Source organism: Eriocheir sinensis, chromosome 69, assembly GCF_024679095.1.
Source record: "Eriocheir sinensis breed Jianghai 21 chromosome 69, ASM2467909v1, whole genome shotgun sequence".
NCBI classification, from domain to species: Eukaryota; Metazoa; Arthropoda; class Malacostraca; order Decapoda; family Varunidae; genus Eriocheir; species Eriocheir sinensis.
Genome location: NC_066577.1, coordinates 5,111,421 through 5,126,277, shown reverse-complemented (window position 1 = coordinate 5,126,277; position 14,857 = coordinate 5,111,421). Strand labels below are relative to the sequence as shown.

Sequence of the window (14,857 nt, the reverse complement as noted above, 5' to 3'; positions counted from 1 at the left end):
GCATTTGTGATCAGTTTATGTATCATCTATTTTGGGGGGTTTAAATCACGGCACAAATTGGAGGGAAACACTACTGGACGGAAGCCAATGTCGCAAACGCACTGAAAACAAAGGAGGTTCACTTTCTGCCGAGATGCCTGGCACCCAAATGTTTTTGATAAATTTCGTCAAATGCGACACTGATGCACCCAAAGCAGGTATTCTGCATATCTTACCTAGACACCTTACCTAGACGGGTTCCACGAGAAGGGAACCCCACAAGTGCCAACACGCCAGCATAATACATATTTGCGTAATTACTCTTACCACTAAAACTATTAAGCCGCTGGTGGAATTGGCGTGTTGATTGCACTAAGTAAAGACTAATTATAAAATATTGTTGTGCTGGAAGCTTCCCCCGGGGTCTATGGGCCTCTGGAAGGCTCCGGGAGTAGAGGGGCGGGAGCAAGGCCTCGCCCGCGCCCCGCGGGGCTCGCGGCATGTTCTTGTATAATCTAATATATACTGTAACATTCTAGACTGTACTGTTCGGTATATATATATATATATATATATATATATATATATATATATATATATATATATATATATATATATATATATATATATATATATATATGAGAAGAGGGCGAGAGGAGTCAGTCCCAGTCATAGTAAGCTAGTGGCCAGTGAAGAGTCAGAGTGAAGTGTACTACTAAGGAAGAATATTAAACTACAGAAGCTGTGCAAGGTGTTTACATATCTCCCTCCCACGGAGTCTCCTGACGGCGACACGGAACCCAAGTAACACGTCCGGCATAACAATATAATGACATATGTATATAAGTGAAATAAGTATTGATACAGTCGTCCCTCAAATAGTACGAGGGTTAGGGACCCAGGACCCCCGTACTATTCGAAAATCCGTACAAAATTAGTGCCCCCCTAGAAACACTCCTGGGCACTCTACGGAATCCGAGTCCCGCCTGGCTCAGCTGCTACCCTCGGGCCCACGTTGCCAGTTATGCATTTTCTGCTGCAGTCACTGTAGTGTTACCACGCTGAGGGGGTCTACGGGGGCGAAGCGCCCCGTTAGAGGTCAGGATATTTAAAATTTGTTTGGAGTAGTTTAAATATGCGTCCCTTAACTTTATAATATGAAGGCGTAATGTCGTATTTTGGAGGTGCGGAGTCAATCTCCACAATTACTGTTTCGTATCTTATTTCAAGTATGAATTACAGAGCAACAGCATCTGTGGTAGAGAGTAAGAGAGAGTGTGAGTGTATGGCATGGCTTGTTCGCTGACAATGTGGAAGGCAGCGCTGCCAGGATGGCTCTGTTGCCAAGCGTGGAAACACTACAGCAGAAAATGCTGGTAAGCTCTCCCTACCCCAACGAAACCCATACCAAAACGTAACTTCTTCTAAATCTGAATTCTTCTGCAAGGTGAATACCTTTCTCGAACGCTTTGGGGTGCATTCAGTAGGTGTTTTGGCTTGTCTCTTGGGTCCCGTGTTCATGTTATGTGGTAATGCAGAAGCGTAGCTGAAGGTGTCCACACACACGGACTTTGAGAAAGCGCATTGGTTTCAATCTGGCGAAACAGCGTTCCTGATGTTGTGCACACACACGGACTGAGGGGATGTGCATGGGAGGCAGTCTGGTAGAACAGTGTTGCCACTCACGCCATGGCTACTTGGTGCGACGAGCGGGAAATTTAAAAATCCTAAAAAAATCTTCCATGACAATCCGTATAAAACCGAAACCGTACTATTGGAAACAGTACTATTTGAGGGCCGACTGTATTTATATTTCTGTAAGTAAAATAAAGTAATTTAGAGTTGATATGTTCTTTGACAAGAGTGTTTAGGAACTATAGTTAAAAATGAGATCATATGAAATTATATATGAGAATACATTGGTATTAGTATGTAGGGGTTAATATTCGTTTAATCTTTGACCAAGGTACATAAGAACATAAGAACGCAGGAGTCTACAAGAGGCTGGTAGGCCTGTACTAGGCAGCTCCTTTGACCCTAAGCTCCCGTGTATCTAACCCCACCTAATATCGCTGTCCATGAATTTATCTAGTCTATTTTTGAATGTGACAATTGTATTGGCACTCACCACATGACTGCTAAGCCCATTCCAATCATCCACCACCCTGTTAGTAAACCAATTTTTGCCTATGTCCCTGTTGAATCTGAATTTATCCAGTTTAAACCCATTACTTCGTGTCCTACCTAGTTCTCTTACCAACAAAACCTTATGAATGTCTCCCTTATTAAAGCCCTTCATCCATTTATAAACCTCTATCATGTCTCCACGCACCCTTCGCCTTTCTGGAGAATGCAAGTTTAACTGTTTGAGTCTTTGCTCGTATGGCAAGTTTCTCAACCCCTGAATCATCTTAGTCATCCTCCTCTGCACCGATTCTAACATTTTGATATCCATTCTATAGTAAGGTGACCAGAACAGAACTGCATAGTCAAGATGAGGTCTAACTAATGCTAAATATAGTTTGAGGAAGACTTCGGGGCTTCTGTTGCTTACGCTCCTTGAAATAAATCCCAGTACCCTATTAGCTCGATTTCTAGCTTGAATGCATTGTGCCCTTGGACGGAGATCAGAGCTCACTAAGACCCCTAAATCCCTCTCGCACCCAGACCTGCTTATGAGTGTGTCATTTAAGCAATAGTTATGTGAGGGGTTGTTCCTACCTACACTCAGAATACTGCACTTCCCTACATTGAACTCCATCTGCCATATATCCGCCCAGTCATACAATCTGTTCAGTTCACCTTGGAGAATACTAGCGTCCTGATCCGACCCAATTACTCTACCGATCATGGTATCATCTGCAAATTTACTAACATCACTACTAATTCCTGTATCTAAATCATTGATATAAATAACAAACAAAAGTGGACCTAATACCGAACCTTGTGGGACCCCACTCGTAACACATCCCCAGTCAGATCTTTTACCATTGATTTGCACTCTTTGCTTCCTATTGCTAAGCCACATCTTGACCCAGTCCAAAACTGCTAGTTTTCTCTTAAACACAGTTAAGGATGTTGACAGGATAACTGTGTCTGGCAGGCTATTCCACAAAGCAATCACTCGGACTGAGAAGTATCGTCTACGTATTTCTGTGTTGCTGTGGGGTAGAAATATTCTGTGTGAATTTCCACGGGTCCTAGAGGATGTCTGGAGGGAAAATAACTCAGAGGGTTGCACGGGAGAGAGGCCACTGAGAATCTTCCAGACCTTGACTATGTCAGCTCTAAGCAGTCTGCCATGCACAGAGAAGAGACCCAAGGCATCCAGTCAGGAGGCATAGTCAAGATGCAAAAGTCTAACAATCTCCTTGGTCCATCGTCGTTGGACTCTCTCAAGCATGTCAGTATCACCTACATACTCTGTGTGCCATACAACTGAGTAAAATTCCAGCACAGGACAGATATGAGAGGTGAGAAGAGATTTCATAAACTCAGGCTCACGGTTAACTGTACTTCTAAGTAAATTTGACAAAATTCCTGCAGCTTTATTTGCAAGAGATCGTACGTGGAGATGAAACTTCAACGAAGTGTCCACTTGAACCCCTAAATCTGATGCGGACTGCACAAACTGTAAAGGATTTCCTCTAATATAGTAGTCAGAGTATGGGCCAAGATTTGGAGCAGATCCTCGGCAGATCCTAAGAACACGGGTCTTGTCAGAGTTGAGCCTGAGCCCCCACGATTCAGCACGTGACACCAATAGGTCTACATCTTTCTGTACAGAAGCAATATCAAACAATGTAAGAGAAGGCGTATTCTTATTTATCTTTTGGTATATTTTCAGATCAGTGAAAATATAATGTAATGTAAATAATATTTTTTTCAAAAACTCATTTCTGCTTGATTTCACAGGTCATTTATGCACGAATAATGAGTATTAATGTATTAATTTATAAAATATTAAAAACTACCATGGAACTCAACTCGTTGAATCTGCTCACTAGGCCAGAAGTAACAAGGTAACCAGGTGTGTCTTCACATTTGAGCTACTTTTCAAACACAGCATCTTATGTTTTGGTCCTAGCCTGTGGAATTCTTTATACACGGAAATTAAAAATCTAGTAAATAACGGTAATCTAGATCAATTCAAGGTGAAGGTAAAAGAAAATGAATTAGCTCTTCAGAACTCAAGGCATGAATTTTTCATTATAATGTAATCTTGTTCATTATTCTTATTTGGTAATCCATAAAATAATTTGTTCCTTTATACACAACATTGCGTAATCAACCACATGCAACAATGTATTACGTAAAAAGAAAACTGTCTGTCAGGGAGCTACGGCTCAACAGACCGTGCCATTATTCACATCTATACATGTATCTACTGTATCTGTGTACATCACATAGGCCAAATAAATATGCTTACTTAACACCACCTCCACCTACACTCCCAAATACAGCAGCACTGCAGCACAACACAACACCTCAGGGGAAGTGGATCTTCATGTGTTGGGCAATATCCCCCTTAACCTTGAAATGTTTCCCACAAACATCACACTTGAACTTTCTCAGTCCAGAGTGTCTGAAGGTATGTATGTTCAAATGAGTCTTGGTAGTGAACCTTTTGCCGCACTCTAAGCATTCATGAGGTCTTTCGCCAGTGTGTGTGAGGGTGTGGCTGTTGAGGTGACTCTTCTGAGTAAATCGTTTCCCACAAAATTCACATTCATGATTTTTTTCCCCAGTGTGTGTGAGTGTGTGGCTGTTGAGGTAACTCTTTTCAGTAAATCGTTTCCCACAAATTTCACATTCATGATTTTTTTCACCAGTGTGTGTGAATGTGTGATTGTTGAGGTAACTCTTCCGAGTAAATCGTTTCCCACAAATTTCACATTCATGATTTTTTTCACCAGTGTGTGTGAATGTGTGTTTCTTGAGGTAACTCTTCCGAGTAAATCGTTTCCCACAAATTTCACATTCATGATTTTTTTCACCAGTGTGTGTGAGTGTGTGTTTGTTCATTTCAGACTTCCCCCTGAATACTTCATCACATTTATAATTTGTTTCACCAGCCTGTATATGAACATGTCTGTTGAAGACACTCTTCAGAGCAAACCGTTTTCCACAAACTCCACATTGATGATTTCTTTCACCACTGTATCTAACAGTGTGTTGGTTGAAGGAACTCTTCACACTGGATCCTTTTCCACTAACTTCACTTTCTTGGTTTCTTTCACCAGTGTGTGTAAGGGTGTGTGTGTTAAGGGTACTATTCTTACTTAATTTTCTACCACCGTCATAGCGTTCATGAAGTCTTCCACCAGAGTGTGAGGGTGTACTTGTTGAGGTCATCCTTCCCAGGGAGTCTTCTCCCACACCCTTGGCATTCATGCTTTCCTTCACCAGTGTGTGCAAGGCTGTGTCGTGTGAACGTGCTTTCAGTCTCAGATCTCACACTCCAAGTTTCTTTCCTTTATGGCTGGAGATGCCAACAGTGGTGGAGGTGGTTCTTCCGACCACCCTGATCCTCACACCAGTGGCAGTCTGCTCCTGCTGGTCCCGGCCACCCAGGCCTTGCAGCCTCCACTGCAACACTGATCTTGATGTGAGGAGTTGGCAGGTCTTGCAGGAACATCAGGGGAGTTGTGGCAGGCAGCAAGGTTCCCCTGACCCCACACTCAGGGACCAAGCCAGCAGGTGAGGTGCGGGATGCAGGAAGAAGTCCTGAAGTCAGTGGCAGTGAGGACACAGTGAGTGTTGAGCACAGCACTGGCCTCAGACCCTCACCTCAGCACCAGTGGTGGCAGTCAGGAAACAAAGGGTTGTTTGCTATTTCCTGGAACTGTGCTTCCCGCCTCAGACCCTCACCTCAGCACCAGCACCAGCACAAGTGGCGGCCGTCGAGGCACCAAGTGTGTGCTGTCTTCTAGCACAGTGCTCCTCCCAGCATGGCCGACACCACTTCCTGGTATGTAAGAGATGAGGTGTTAATGCAGTGCCTTGTTCCAGTAACATATATATATCTGCTTAACAGCCTACTGCAGGAGTGGCCTCCTCAGGCCCTGCTGTCAGTGGGATAAATGTTGTCATATTCTGTGGGCTGCCTCTCCTCCCATCCTCATAACTCCCAACACAAACACATACTATAGTTGCTGTCACATAACCTGGCATGGATAATCTTTTAGGGAGTGAACTGCAGACTTGGCATCATTGCTTGGGTGATGGAAGGTTCCTGTGCCAGTCTTTGGCCTATTCTGAACTTATTCTAAGGTGCATCAAACACCATTTGCATTAATGCAGCCATGATTGCCTTTTCCACTTAAGGGTTGCCTGTAAGGACAGGTGAGGGAATACTGTGAAGGAGCTGTTTATGGGACGCCATCTTTGTTTCAATCTCCTGATCCACTGTTCCGCTGGTCTCCCAAACCCACCCGTGGGAGTGTGGCAAACAAGTCAGTTGTACCTCGGGCTCCCTTGTGTCCAGTTGCAACATAGGCGACACTGGCAACACCTTTGGACCGTACTATAAAAAAATTTGTACTGAATTATCGAACAATCCTCTAACTGTCCTTACAATCACGTCACACCATACTTTCGTTCTGTACTATACATTACAATCACACGCTACTTCCCTGCCCTGCCTTGTCTCCGCAGCCTGCCCACTAACCCTCCTGTCACCATCCATGCCCTGCCCACTGCCCCACCCTGCCCTCAGATCCCTCAGTGCCTACATCTGAGGAGTGAATTTGAGTACTGTAATGACTGGATCCAAGACACTTTTCCGGTAAGAGCAACAGTGTTTGTGTGCGTTGTGTGAAGCAGGGCGAGGATTTCCTTATGTAACTAGGATATTGTATTATGCAACTAAGATAGGAACAATAGGAACCACGCTACCACCTGGGATTTTTCAGTCGCTGTCGAGTGGCCTAAGACTTCCCACATGCTGTCCTGAAGACCACCCCTCAACCTGGACTGTAGAAGAAACCGTCCAGTGAATCAAGAATGAGTTCCGGGGGACAGCATGAGCCAAGCATAGCTGACGCCACTATAAATATTGCCTGCACCACGACGGGCTTGAGCCAACCATCTGGCCCCTGAAGAAAGCCTACCGGCACTACAGGCGAGGATGTGAAAGAAATAAATAAATAAATATAAAACTAGGATATTGTATTATGTAACTAGGATATTGTATTATGTAACTAGGATGTTGTATTATGTAACTAGGATATTGTATTATGTAACTAGGATATTGTATTATGTAACTAGGAATTGTATTATGTAACTAGGATGTTGTATTATGTAACTAGGATATTGTATTATGTAACTAGGATATTGTATTATGTAACTAGGATATTGTATTATGTAACTAGGATATTGTATTATGTAACCAGGATATTGTATTATGTAACCAGGATATTGTATTATGTAACCAGGATATTGTATTATGTAACTAGGACATTGTATTATGTAACCAGGATATTGTATTATGTAACCAGGATATTGTATTATGTAACCAGGATATTGTATTATGTAACTAGGACATTGTATTATGTAACTAGGATATTGTATTATGTAACTAGGATATTGTATTATGTAACTAGGATATTGTATTATGTAACTAGGATATTGTATTATGTAACTAGGATATTGTATTATGTAACCAGGATATTGTATTATGTAACTAGGATATTGTATTATGTAACCAGGATATTGTATTATGTAACTAGGATATTGTATTATGTAACTAGGATATTGTATTATGTAACTAGGATATTGTATATGTAACTAAGATGTATTATGTAACTAGGATATTGTATTACATAACTAGGATATTGTATTATGTAACTAGGATAGGAACAATGAATGCTAAAGTGGGTGATGAATATGTGTGTGTGAGTGAGATAGAGGGAGGGAATGCTAGAGGATGAATTCCAGTGAAATGGAGAGATAGGGTGCAGGAGTATGTGAGGGAGAGGAGGGAAAGATCTTTAAGGAACTTTGAGCAGGCAACGAGTGTCTGGATAAAGCTGGAAACTCTTCTTTCGTGGCCATCCTAGTGGGAGCTCCTAGGACCAGGCGTCGATGAAATGATGAGGATTCTCTCTCTCTCTCTCTCTCTCTCTCTCTCTCTCTCTCCCTTCAATATACAGTATACCCCGCATAAGTTGGACCAATTGGGGGGGAAGGCCAATCCAAGTTATCCGAAAATCCAAGTTACCCAAGGGATTTATTTTTCACGCCTGTTACCACTAACAGTTGAAATGGTCTGTGTTACGTAAATAGGTACTACATACTTGGCACGCACACACACACACACACACACACACACACAATAAGGGCTACAGAGTGAGCGAAAGCTGAGTGAGCCACTGCCACGCGCTTGCTAAAGCCCCAAATACACTGCCGAATTTTGGCCACGAACTTGACGCCGAATCAGTTCGTGAAAAAATTTGGTGACCGGTTCACCGACATGACCAAGATTCTTACAGTTCGTGACCATTCGGCAACATGTCAGCGACATGTCGCCGAATGCTCAAGACAATTCGGGGACAGTTCGGAGACATGTCGCCGACTATTCGGCGTCCATGTCACCGAGCTCAAAATCTGAAATTTTAATGTTTTTTTGTTGCGGAAAAACTGGCGACAAGTCTCCGAATTGTCTTCGCATGTTCCCAAAGTTTCGGCGACATGTCGGGGACAATTCTCCGACAGTGCCAAGATTTCTGACAGCTGATCATCTAATGCCCATGTGGCATATAAAAGCACGGGAATCCGCGCCTACCTCATGGACTACTACAACACCCGGGGAGCAGTGGCCTGGCAGGACAGAATTGTGGGTGAGTAAATTAGGGAGGCGGTGGCCTAGTGGATAAGGTGGTGAGCTTGGGATCGGACTGATGTCGACGCATGGGTTCGAATCCCCACCAGTGCTACCTTGAAACTTTGTGTCATTTGCCGAGTGGCTTAAAATCACCTACATGTCACCCTGACACCCGAGTTCTAGTTGCATAGCAATAAAGATGAGCTTTGGGGGGGTAACATGGGCCTTTCAGGTGCCACTATAAAACCAGCGCCGCATCCACTAACGGGCCTGCCTCTGAGCAACACCGAAGAGGCAGAATATGCCTACGGTGCATATGGGCTAACACGTAAAAAAAAAAAAAAAAAAAAAAAAAAAAAAAAATACCATGTGTGGTAATATGTGTGGTAATATGTATGATAGTACGTATGTATAATAAAATGTATAAATGTGACTTGTTTTTGTTTTGCTCTCCTACAAATATTTTAGAATGAATGAATGTTTACGTAATATCAGTAAACAAACCACTAACTGAGAGAAGAAATAAATCTAAATAACTGAAAATGAAACAAAGGTTAAATAATGGCAGAATAATGATATTAAGAAATAAATAAAGTAATAAATAGTAAATTGATTATGAAATAAATGAAAATGTTAGTTCCATACCTATTTTATATATTCATGATTCTTCTTGTTTTTCATATTTTCTTGTTTACTATTTATTATTATAGTATTATTTTATTCCTTATATATATATATATATATATATATATATATATATATATATATATATATATATATATATATATATATATATATATATATATATATATATATATATATATATATATATATATATATATATATATATATATTTCATTGAATGTGAAGGCTAATTCGGCATTGATCATTTTCTTAAGAATATTCTCTTATAGTCTTATAAGAATCTTATTCTCTTTAGTAAGAGTATTGATGATTTCACCGCAGTTGGTCATCGTTTGGCTGTTGGCTATATCGCGATTTCGGGTCCTGGACCCTTCTTCCGTAACACTTAATGTTTCTTCCTTAGCGGTGAGAGGTAGAGTGAAGTGGACTGACCGCGCGCCGCTCTTTTAAGCGTTGGCTGGGCTCAGGATTCTGGGTGCGTGATGCGCAGTGGGCTGCAATTGGTTGTTGGAGTTAGCTCCGCCCCTCCGGTAGCTAGGGAGGGCCTGCAGGTCTGTCGACTGGATGTTTAAGTTGGGATTCAGCTCTTTGATGTGATTAATTGTGAAGGTGAGTCCCCGAGGTTTCACCTTCACAATTGAAAACAGTATAAACGGCACCATGCCTTTCCTGGATGTACTAGTGAAGCAGGATAGCACTACTTTCAACACGAACGTCTACGCCAAACCATCAAATCAGGGAAACTGCCTCAATGGCAGAAGCGAATGTCCCCAAAAATACAAGGACGCAACGATCGGAGCATATAATCAGAAGAGCACTCTCTCGTTGCAGCAATTGGGACCTAATTCACTACGACTGCCCTCATATGGAGTATGCATCTCACGTGTGGGGGAGCTGCACTCACACAGCTCTGCTAGACGGAGTGGAGTCTAGGGCTCTTCGTCTCATCAGCTCTCCTCTTACTGATAGTCTTCTACCTCTTAGATTTCGCCGCCAATGTTGCCTCTCTTTTTATCTTCTATCGATGTTTTCTTGCTGACTGCTCTTCTGAACTTGTTAACTTCATGCCTCCCCCCCTCCCGCGAGCCTGCTGCACAAGACTTTCTACTCAAGCTCATCCCTATATTGTCCAAACCCCTTATGCAAGAGTTAACCAGCCTTCCTTCGTCTGTATTTCCTCCTGCCCATGACTTGACCTCTTTCACGAAAAGTGTATCATGACACCTCTCCATCCAAAATTGACCTCTCTTTTGGCTACTCTTTACTTTTATCTTTTAAAGGAGCGGCGATTAGCGGCCTTTTTTTTTTTTGTACTCTTGAGCCGTGCACTCTGATGTAAAAAAAAAAAAAATAATAATAATAATAATAATAATATGACTGCATGGTGTTTTGTATGGCTTGGGATTTGAGGGAAAGAAGGACTCTGTAAACCTTCCATTTCACTTGGCAACGTGGTTCATGCGATGGTGCCGCACCATTCACCCTTCCGCCACCATGGGGAGGCTTGGGGAGGCGGTGGCTGAACAGAGAGCGAGGCGGCCCTGCGTTCAGGAGGACACGAGTTCAATCCCCACCCGGTGCCACCAAGCTGGGATTTTTCAGCTGCCGCCGAGTGGCTTAAAACTACCCACATGCTGTCCAGAAGACCACCTATCAACCTGGACTCTAGATTCTAGGATTAAAGATGAGCTCTGGGAGGGCAGCATGAGCCAATGCAAGATGGCGCCGCTATAAACACTCGCCTCTGCCAGAATGGGCTGGGCTGACCATCAGACCCCACCGGGAAGAAGCCTTGGACCGACCATCAGAATCCACCGGGAAGAAGCCTACCAGCGCAATAGGCAAAAAAAAAAAAAAAAAAATAATAATAATAAAATAAAATAAAATAAAAAAGGAAGACTTACGTAGGTCTCACTCTCGCATCCTGCAGAGCCAAGCATAAGATATTATATAACGTAAATATAAGAGAGAGAGGGGGGAAGCAAGCTCCTCTGAGGAGAGTGATGGGGTGAGGTGGCAGTAGCACAGCTCAGGGGAGCCGTGCCTAAAGGCTTTAGTTAGACTCGCTCAACTATAAACAAGCTTGACTCTTGAGGCCTCGTGGCGTTGGGCGCCAGGCAGAACCCCTGTTTTTGTTTTTGTTGGTCTTTGTTCCTGGTTTTCATCATTTGCAAGGTGCAGTAATTAAATAAAATTGCAATAAATCTAGTAGTCCATACAGATTATTCCAATGATATATGAAGTTTAATCATGCTCCCGACCCCTACCAAGTTTTGGCCAAGGCATATGTTCAAGGGGAAAATTAAAGGTAATTTGACTCAACTGGATCTGTATTCATAAACCAAAATCTTCAAAAACTTCACTCAGTACATAAGTATTAATGTATTAATTTATAAAATATTAAAAAACTACCATGGAACTCAACTCGTTGAATCTGCTCACTAGACCAGAAGTAACAAGGTAACCAGGTGTGTCTTCACATTTGAGCTACTTTTCAAACACAGCATCTTATGTTTTGGTCCTAGCCTGTGGAATTCTTTATACATGGAAATTAAAAATCTAGTAAATAACGGTAATCTAGATCAATTCAAGGTGAAGGTAAAAGAAAATGAATTAGCTCTTCAGAACTCAAGGCATGAATTTTTCATTATAATGAAATCTTGTTCATTATTCTTATTTGGTAATCTATAAAATAATTTGTTCCTTTATACACAACATTGCGTAATCAACCACATGCAACAATGTATTACGTAAAAAGAAAGCTGTCTGTCAGGGAGCTACAGCTCAACAGACCGTGCCATTATTCACATCCATATGTGTATCTACTGTATCTGTGTACATCACATAGGCCAAATAAATATGCTTACTTAACACCTCCTCCACCTACACTCCCAAATACAGCAGCACTGCAGCACTATAAGTCTGTTCACTTAAGTCTGACCCAAGCTGACAACATAAACCTAAGCAAGTTTGTAAGCACAGTGCAGATTATCAGAAAGTGATGCATGAGATAAACACAGAGGTTAAAGAAAACTTGGAAGCCACAGCAGTAGCCAATCAGTGCTCAGCTTGCAAACACGTTTAGGTTTACGTTGTCATCTTGGGTCGGACTTAAGTGAACAGACTATACACAACACTTCAGTGGAAGTGGATCTTCATGTGTCTGGCAATATCCCTCTTAACCTTGAAATGTTTTCCACAAACATCACACTTGAACTTTCTCAGGCCAGAGTGTCTGAAGGTATGTCTGTTCAAATGAGTCTTGGTAATGAACCTTTTGCCACACTCTAAGCATTCATGAGGTCTTTTGCCAGTGTGTGTGAGGGTGTGGCTGTTGAGGTGACTCTTCAGAGTAAATCGCTTCCCACAAAATTCACATTCATGATTTTTGGCACCAATGTGTGTGAGGGTGTGGCTGTTGAGGTCACACTTCTGAGTAAATCGTTTTCCACAAGATTTACATTCATGTTTCTTTTCACCAGTGTGTGTGAGGGTGTGGTTGTCGAGGTAACACTTATAATAAAATCGTTTCCCACAAAATTCACATTCATATTTTTTTTCACCAGTGTGTGTTAAAATGTGGTTGTAGAGGGTGCTCTTCAAATTAAACAGTTTCCCACAAAATTTACATTCATGATTTTTTTCACCAGTGTGTGTGAGGGTGTGGGTGTTGAGGTGATTTTTCCGAGAAAATAGTTTCCCACAAATTTCACATTCATGATTTTTTTCACCAGTGTGTGTGAGGGTGTGGTCTTTGAGGGTACTCTTCAGAGTAAATCGTTTCCCACAAATTTCACATTCATGATTTTTTTCACCAGTATGTATGAGAGAGTGTCTGTTGAGGTGACTCTTCAGCGTAAATCGTTTCCCGCAAATTTCACATTCATGATTTTTTTCACCAGTGTGTGTAAGGGTGTGTTTGTTCAGTTCAGACTTCCCCCTGAATACTTCATCACATTTATAATTTGTTTCACCAGCGTGTATATGAACATGTCTGTTGAAGACACTCTTCAGAGCAAACTGTTTTCCACAAACTCCACATTGATGATTTCTTTCACCATTGTATCTAACAGTGTGTTGGTTGAAGGAACTCTTCACACTGGATCCTTTTCCACTAACTTCTCTTTCTTGGTTTCTTTCACCAGTGTGTGTAAGGGTGTGTGTGTTAAGGGTACTATTCTTACTTAATTTTCTACCACCGTCATGGCGTTCATGAAGTCTTCCACCAGAGTGTGAGGGTGTACTTGTTGAGGTCATCCTTCCCAGGGAGTCTTCTCCCACACCCTTGGCATTCAGGCTTTCCTTCACCAGTGTGTGCAAGGCTGTGTCATGTGATCGTGCTTTCAGTCTCAGATCTCACACTCCAAGTTTCTTTCCTTTATGGCTGGAGATGCCAACAGTGGTGGAGGTGGTTCTTCTGACCACCCTGATCCTCACACCAGTGGCAGTCTGCTCCTGCTGGTCCCTGCCACCCAGGCCTTGCAGCCTCCACTGCAACACTGATCTTGATGTGAGGAGTTGGCAGGTCTTGCAGGAACATCAGGGGAGTTGTGGCAGGCGCCAAGGTTCCCCTGACCCCACACTCAGGGACCAAGCCAGCAGGTGAGGTGTGGGATGCAGGAAGATGTCCTAAAGTCAGTGGCAGTGAGGACACAGTGAGTGTTGAGCACAGCACTGGCCTCAGACCCTCACCTCAGCACCAGTGGTGGCAGTCAGGAAACAAAGGGTTGTTTGCTATTTCCTGGAAATGTGCTTCCCGCCTCAGACCCTCACCTCAGCACCAGTGGTGGCAGTCAGGAAACAAAGGGTTGTTTGCTATTTCCTGGAACTGTGCTTCCCACCTCAGACCCTCACTTCAGCACCAGTGATGGCAGTCAGAAAACAAATGGTTGTTTGCTATTTCCTGGAACTGTGCTTCCCACCTGAGACCCTCACTTCAGCACCAGCGGCGGCCTTCGAGGCACCAAGTGTGTGCTGTCTTCTAGCACAGTGCTCCTCCCAGCATGGCCGACACCACTTCCTGGTATGTAAGAGATGAGGTGTTAATGCAGTGCCTTGTTCCAGTAACATATATATATCTGCTTAACAGCCTACTGCAGGAGTGGCCTCCTCAGGCCCTGCTGTCAGTGGGATAAATGTTGTCATATTCTGTGGGCTGCCTCTCCTCCCATCCTCATAACTCCCAACACAAACACATACTATAGTTGCTGTCACATAACCTGGCATGGACAATCTTTTAGGGAGTGAATTGCAGACTTGGCATCATTGCCTGGGTGATGGAAGGTTTCTGTGCCAGTCTTTGGCCTATTCTGAACTTTTTCTAAGGTGCATCAAACACCATTTGCATTAATGCAGCCATGATTGCCGTTTCCACTTAAGGGTTGCCTGTAAGGACAGCTGAGGGAATAC

General features: G+C 42.8%; 3 protein-coding genes across 6 annotated transcripts in view; all 3 read right to left on the bottom strand.

Annotated features, from left to right (window-relative positions):
- Window positions 1-4,276: 4,276 nt before the first annotated feature.
- On the bottom strand, window positions 4,277-13,863 carry LOC126988438 (zinc finger protein 708-like). The gene is made up of 2 exons (XM_050846559.1): window positions 12,332-13,863; window positions 4,277-4,424 (listed from the first exon to the last, which is right to left on the bottom strand). Exon 1 carries the CDS (start codon window positions 13,703-13,705, stop codon window positions 12,587-12,589), a length of 1,119 nt encoding a protein of 372 aa, XP_050702516.1. The 5' UTR covers window positions 13,706-13,863; the 3' UTR covers window positions 4,277-4,424; window positions 12,332-12,586.
- Window positions 4,366-14,857, bottom strand: part of LOC126988437 (gastrula zinc finger protein XlCGF46.1-like) — a 39,489-nt gene continuing 28,997 nt past the window's right edge. The window contains exon 2 of the mRNA XM_050846558.1: window positions 4,366-4,466. The gene's annotated coding sequence lies outside the window, so the exon portion shown is untranslated. The remainder of the gene's footprint in view (window positions 4,467-14,857) is intronic.
- Window positions 11,761-14,857, bottom strand: part of LOC126988436 (zinc finger protein 708-like) — a 227,702-nt gene continuing 224,605 nt past the window's right edge. For 3 of the 4 annotated variants that reach the window (XR_007741951.1, XR_007741947.1, XR_007741948.1), the window contains one exon: window positions 11,761-11,856. The gene's annotated coding sequence lies outside the window, so the exon portion shown is untranslated. Of the gene's footprint in view, window positions 11,857-12,070; window positions 12,332-14,857 lie in introns of those variants that run through there. The other variant, XM_050846530.1, reaches the window with a different exon arrangement.

Excerpts from the sequence above, each read along its gene's own strand:
- LOC126988438 (XM_050846559.1), bottom strand. The coding sequence starts at position 13,705 with ATGACCTCAACAAGTACACCCTCACACTCTGGTGGAAGACTTCATGAA.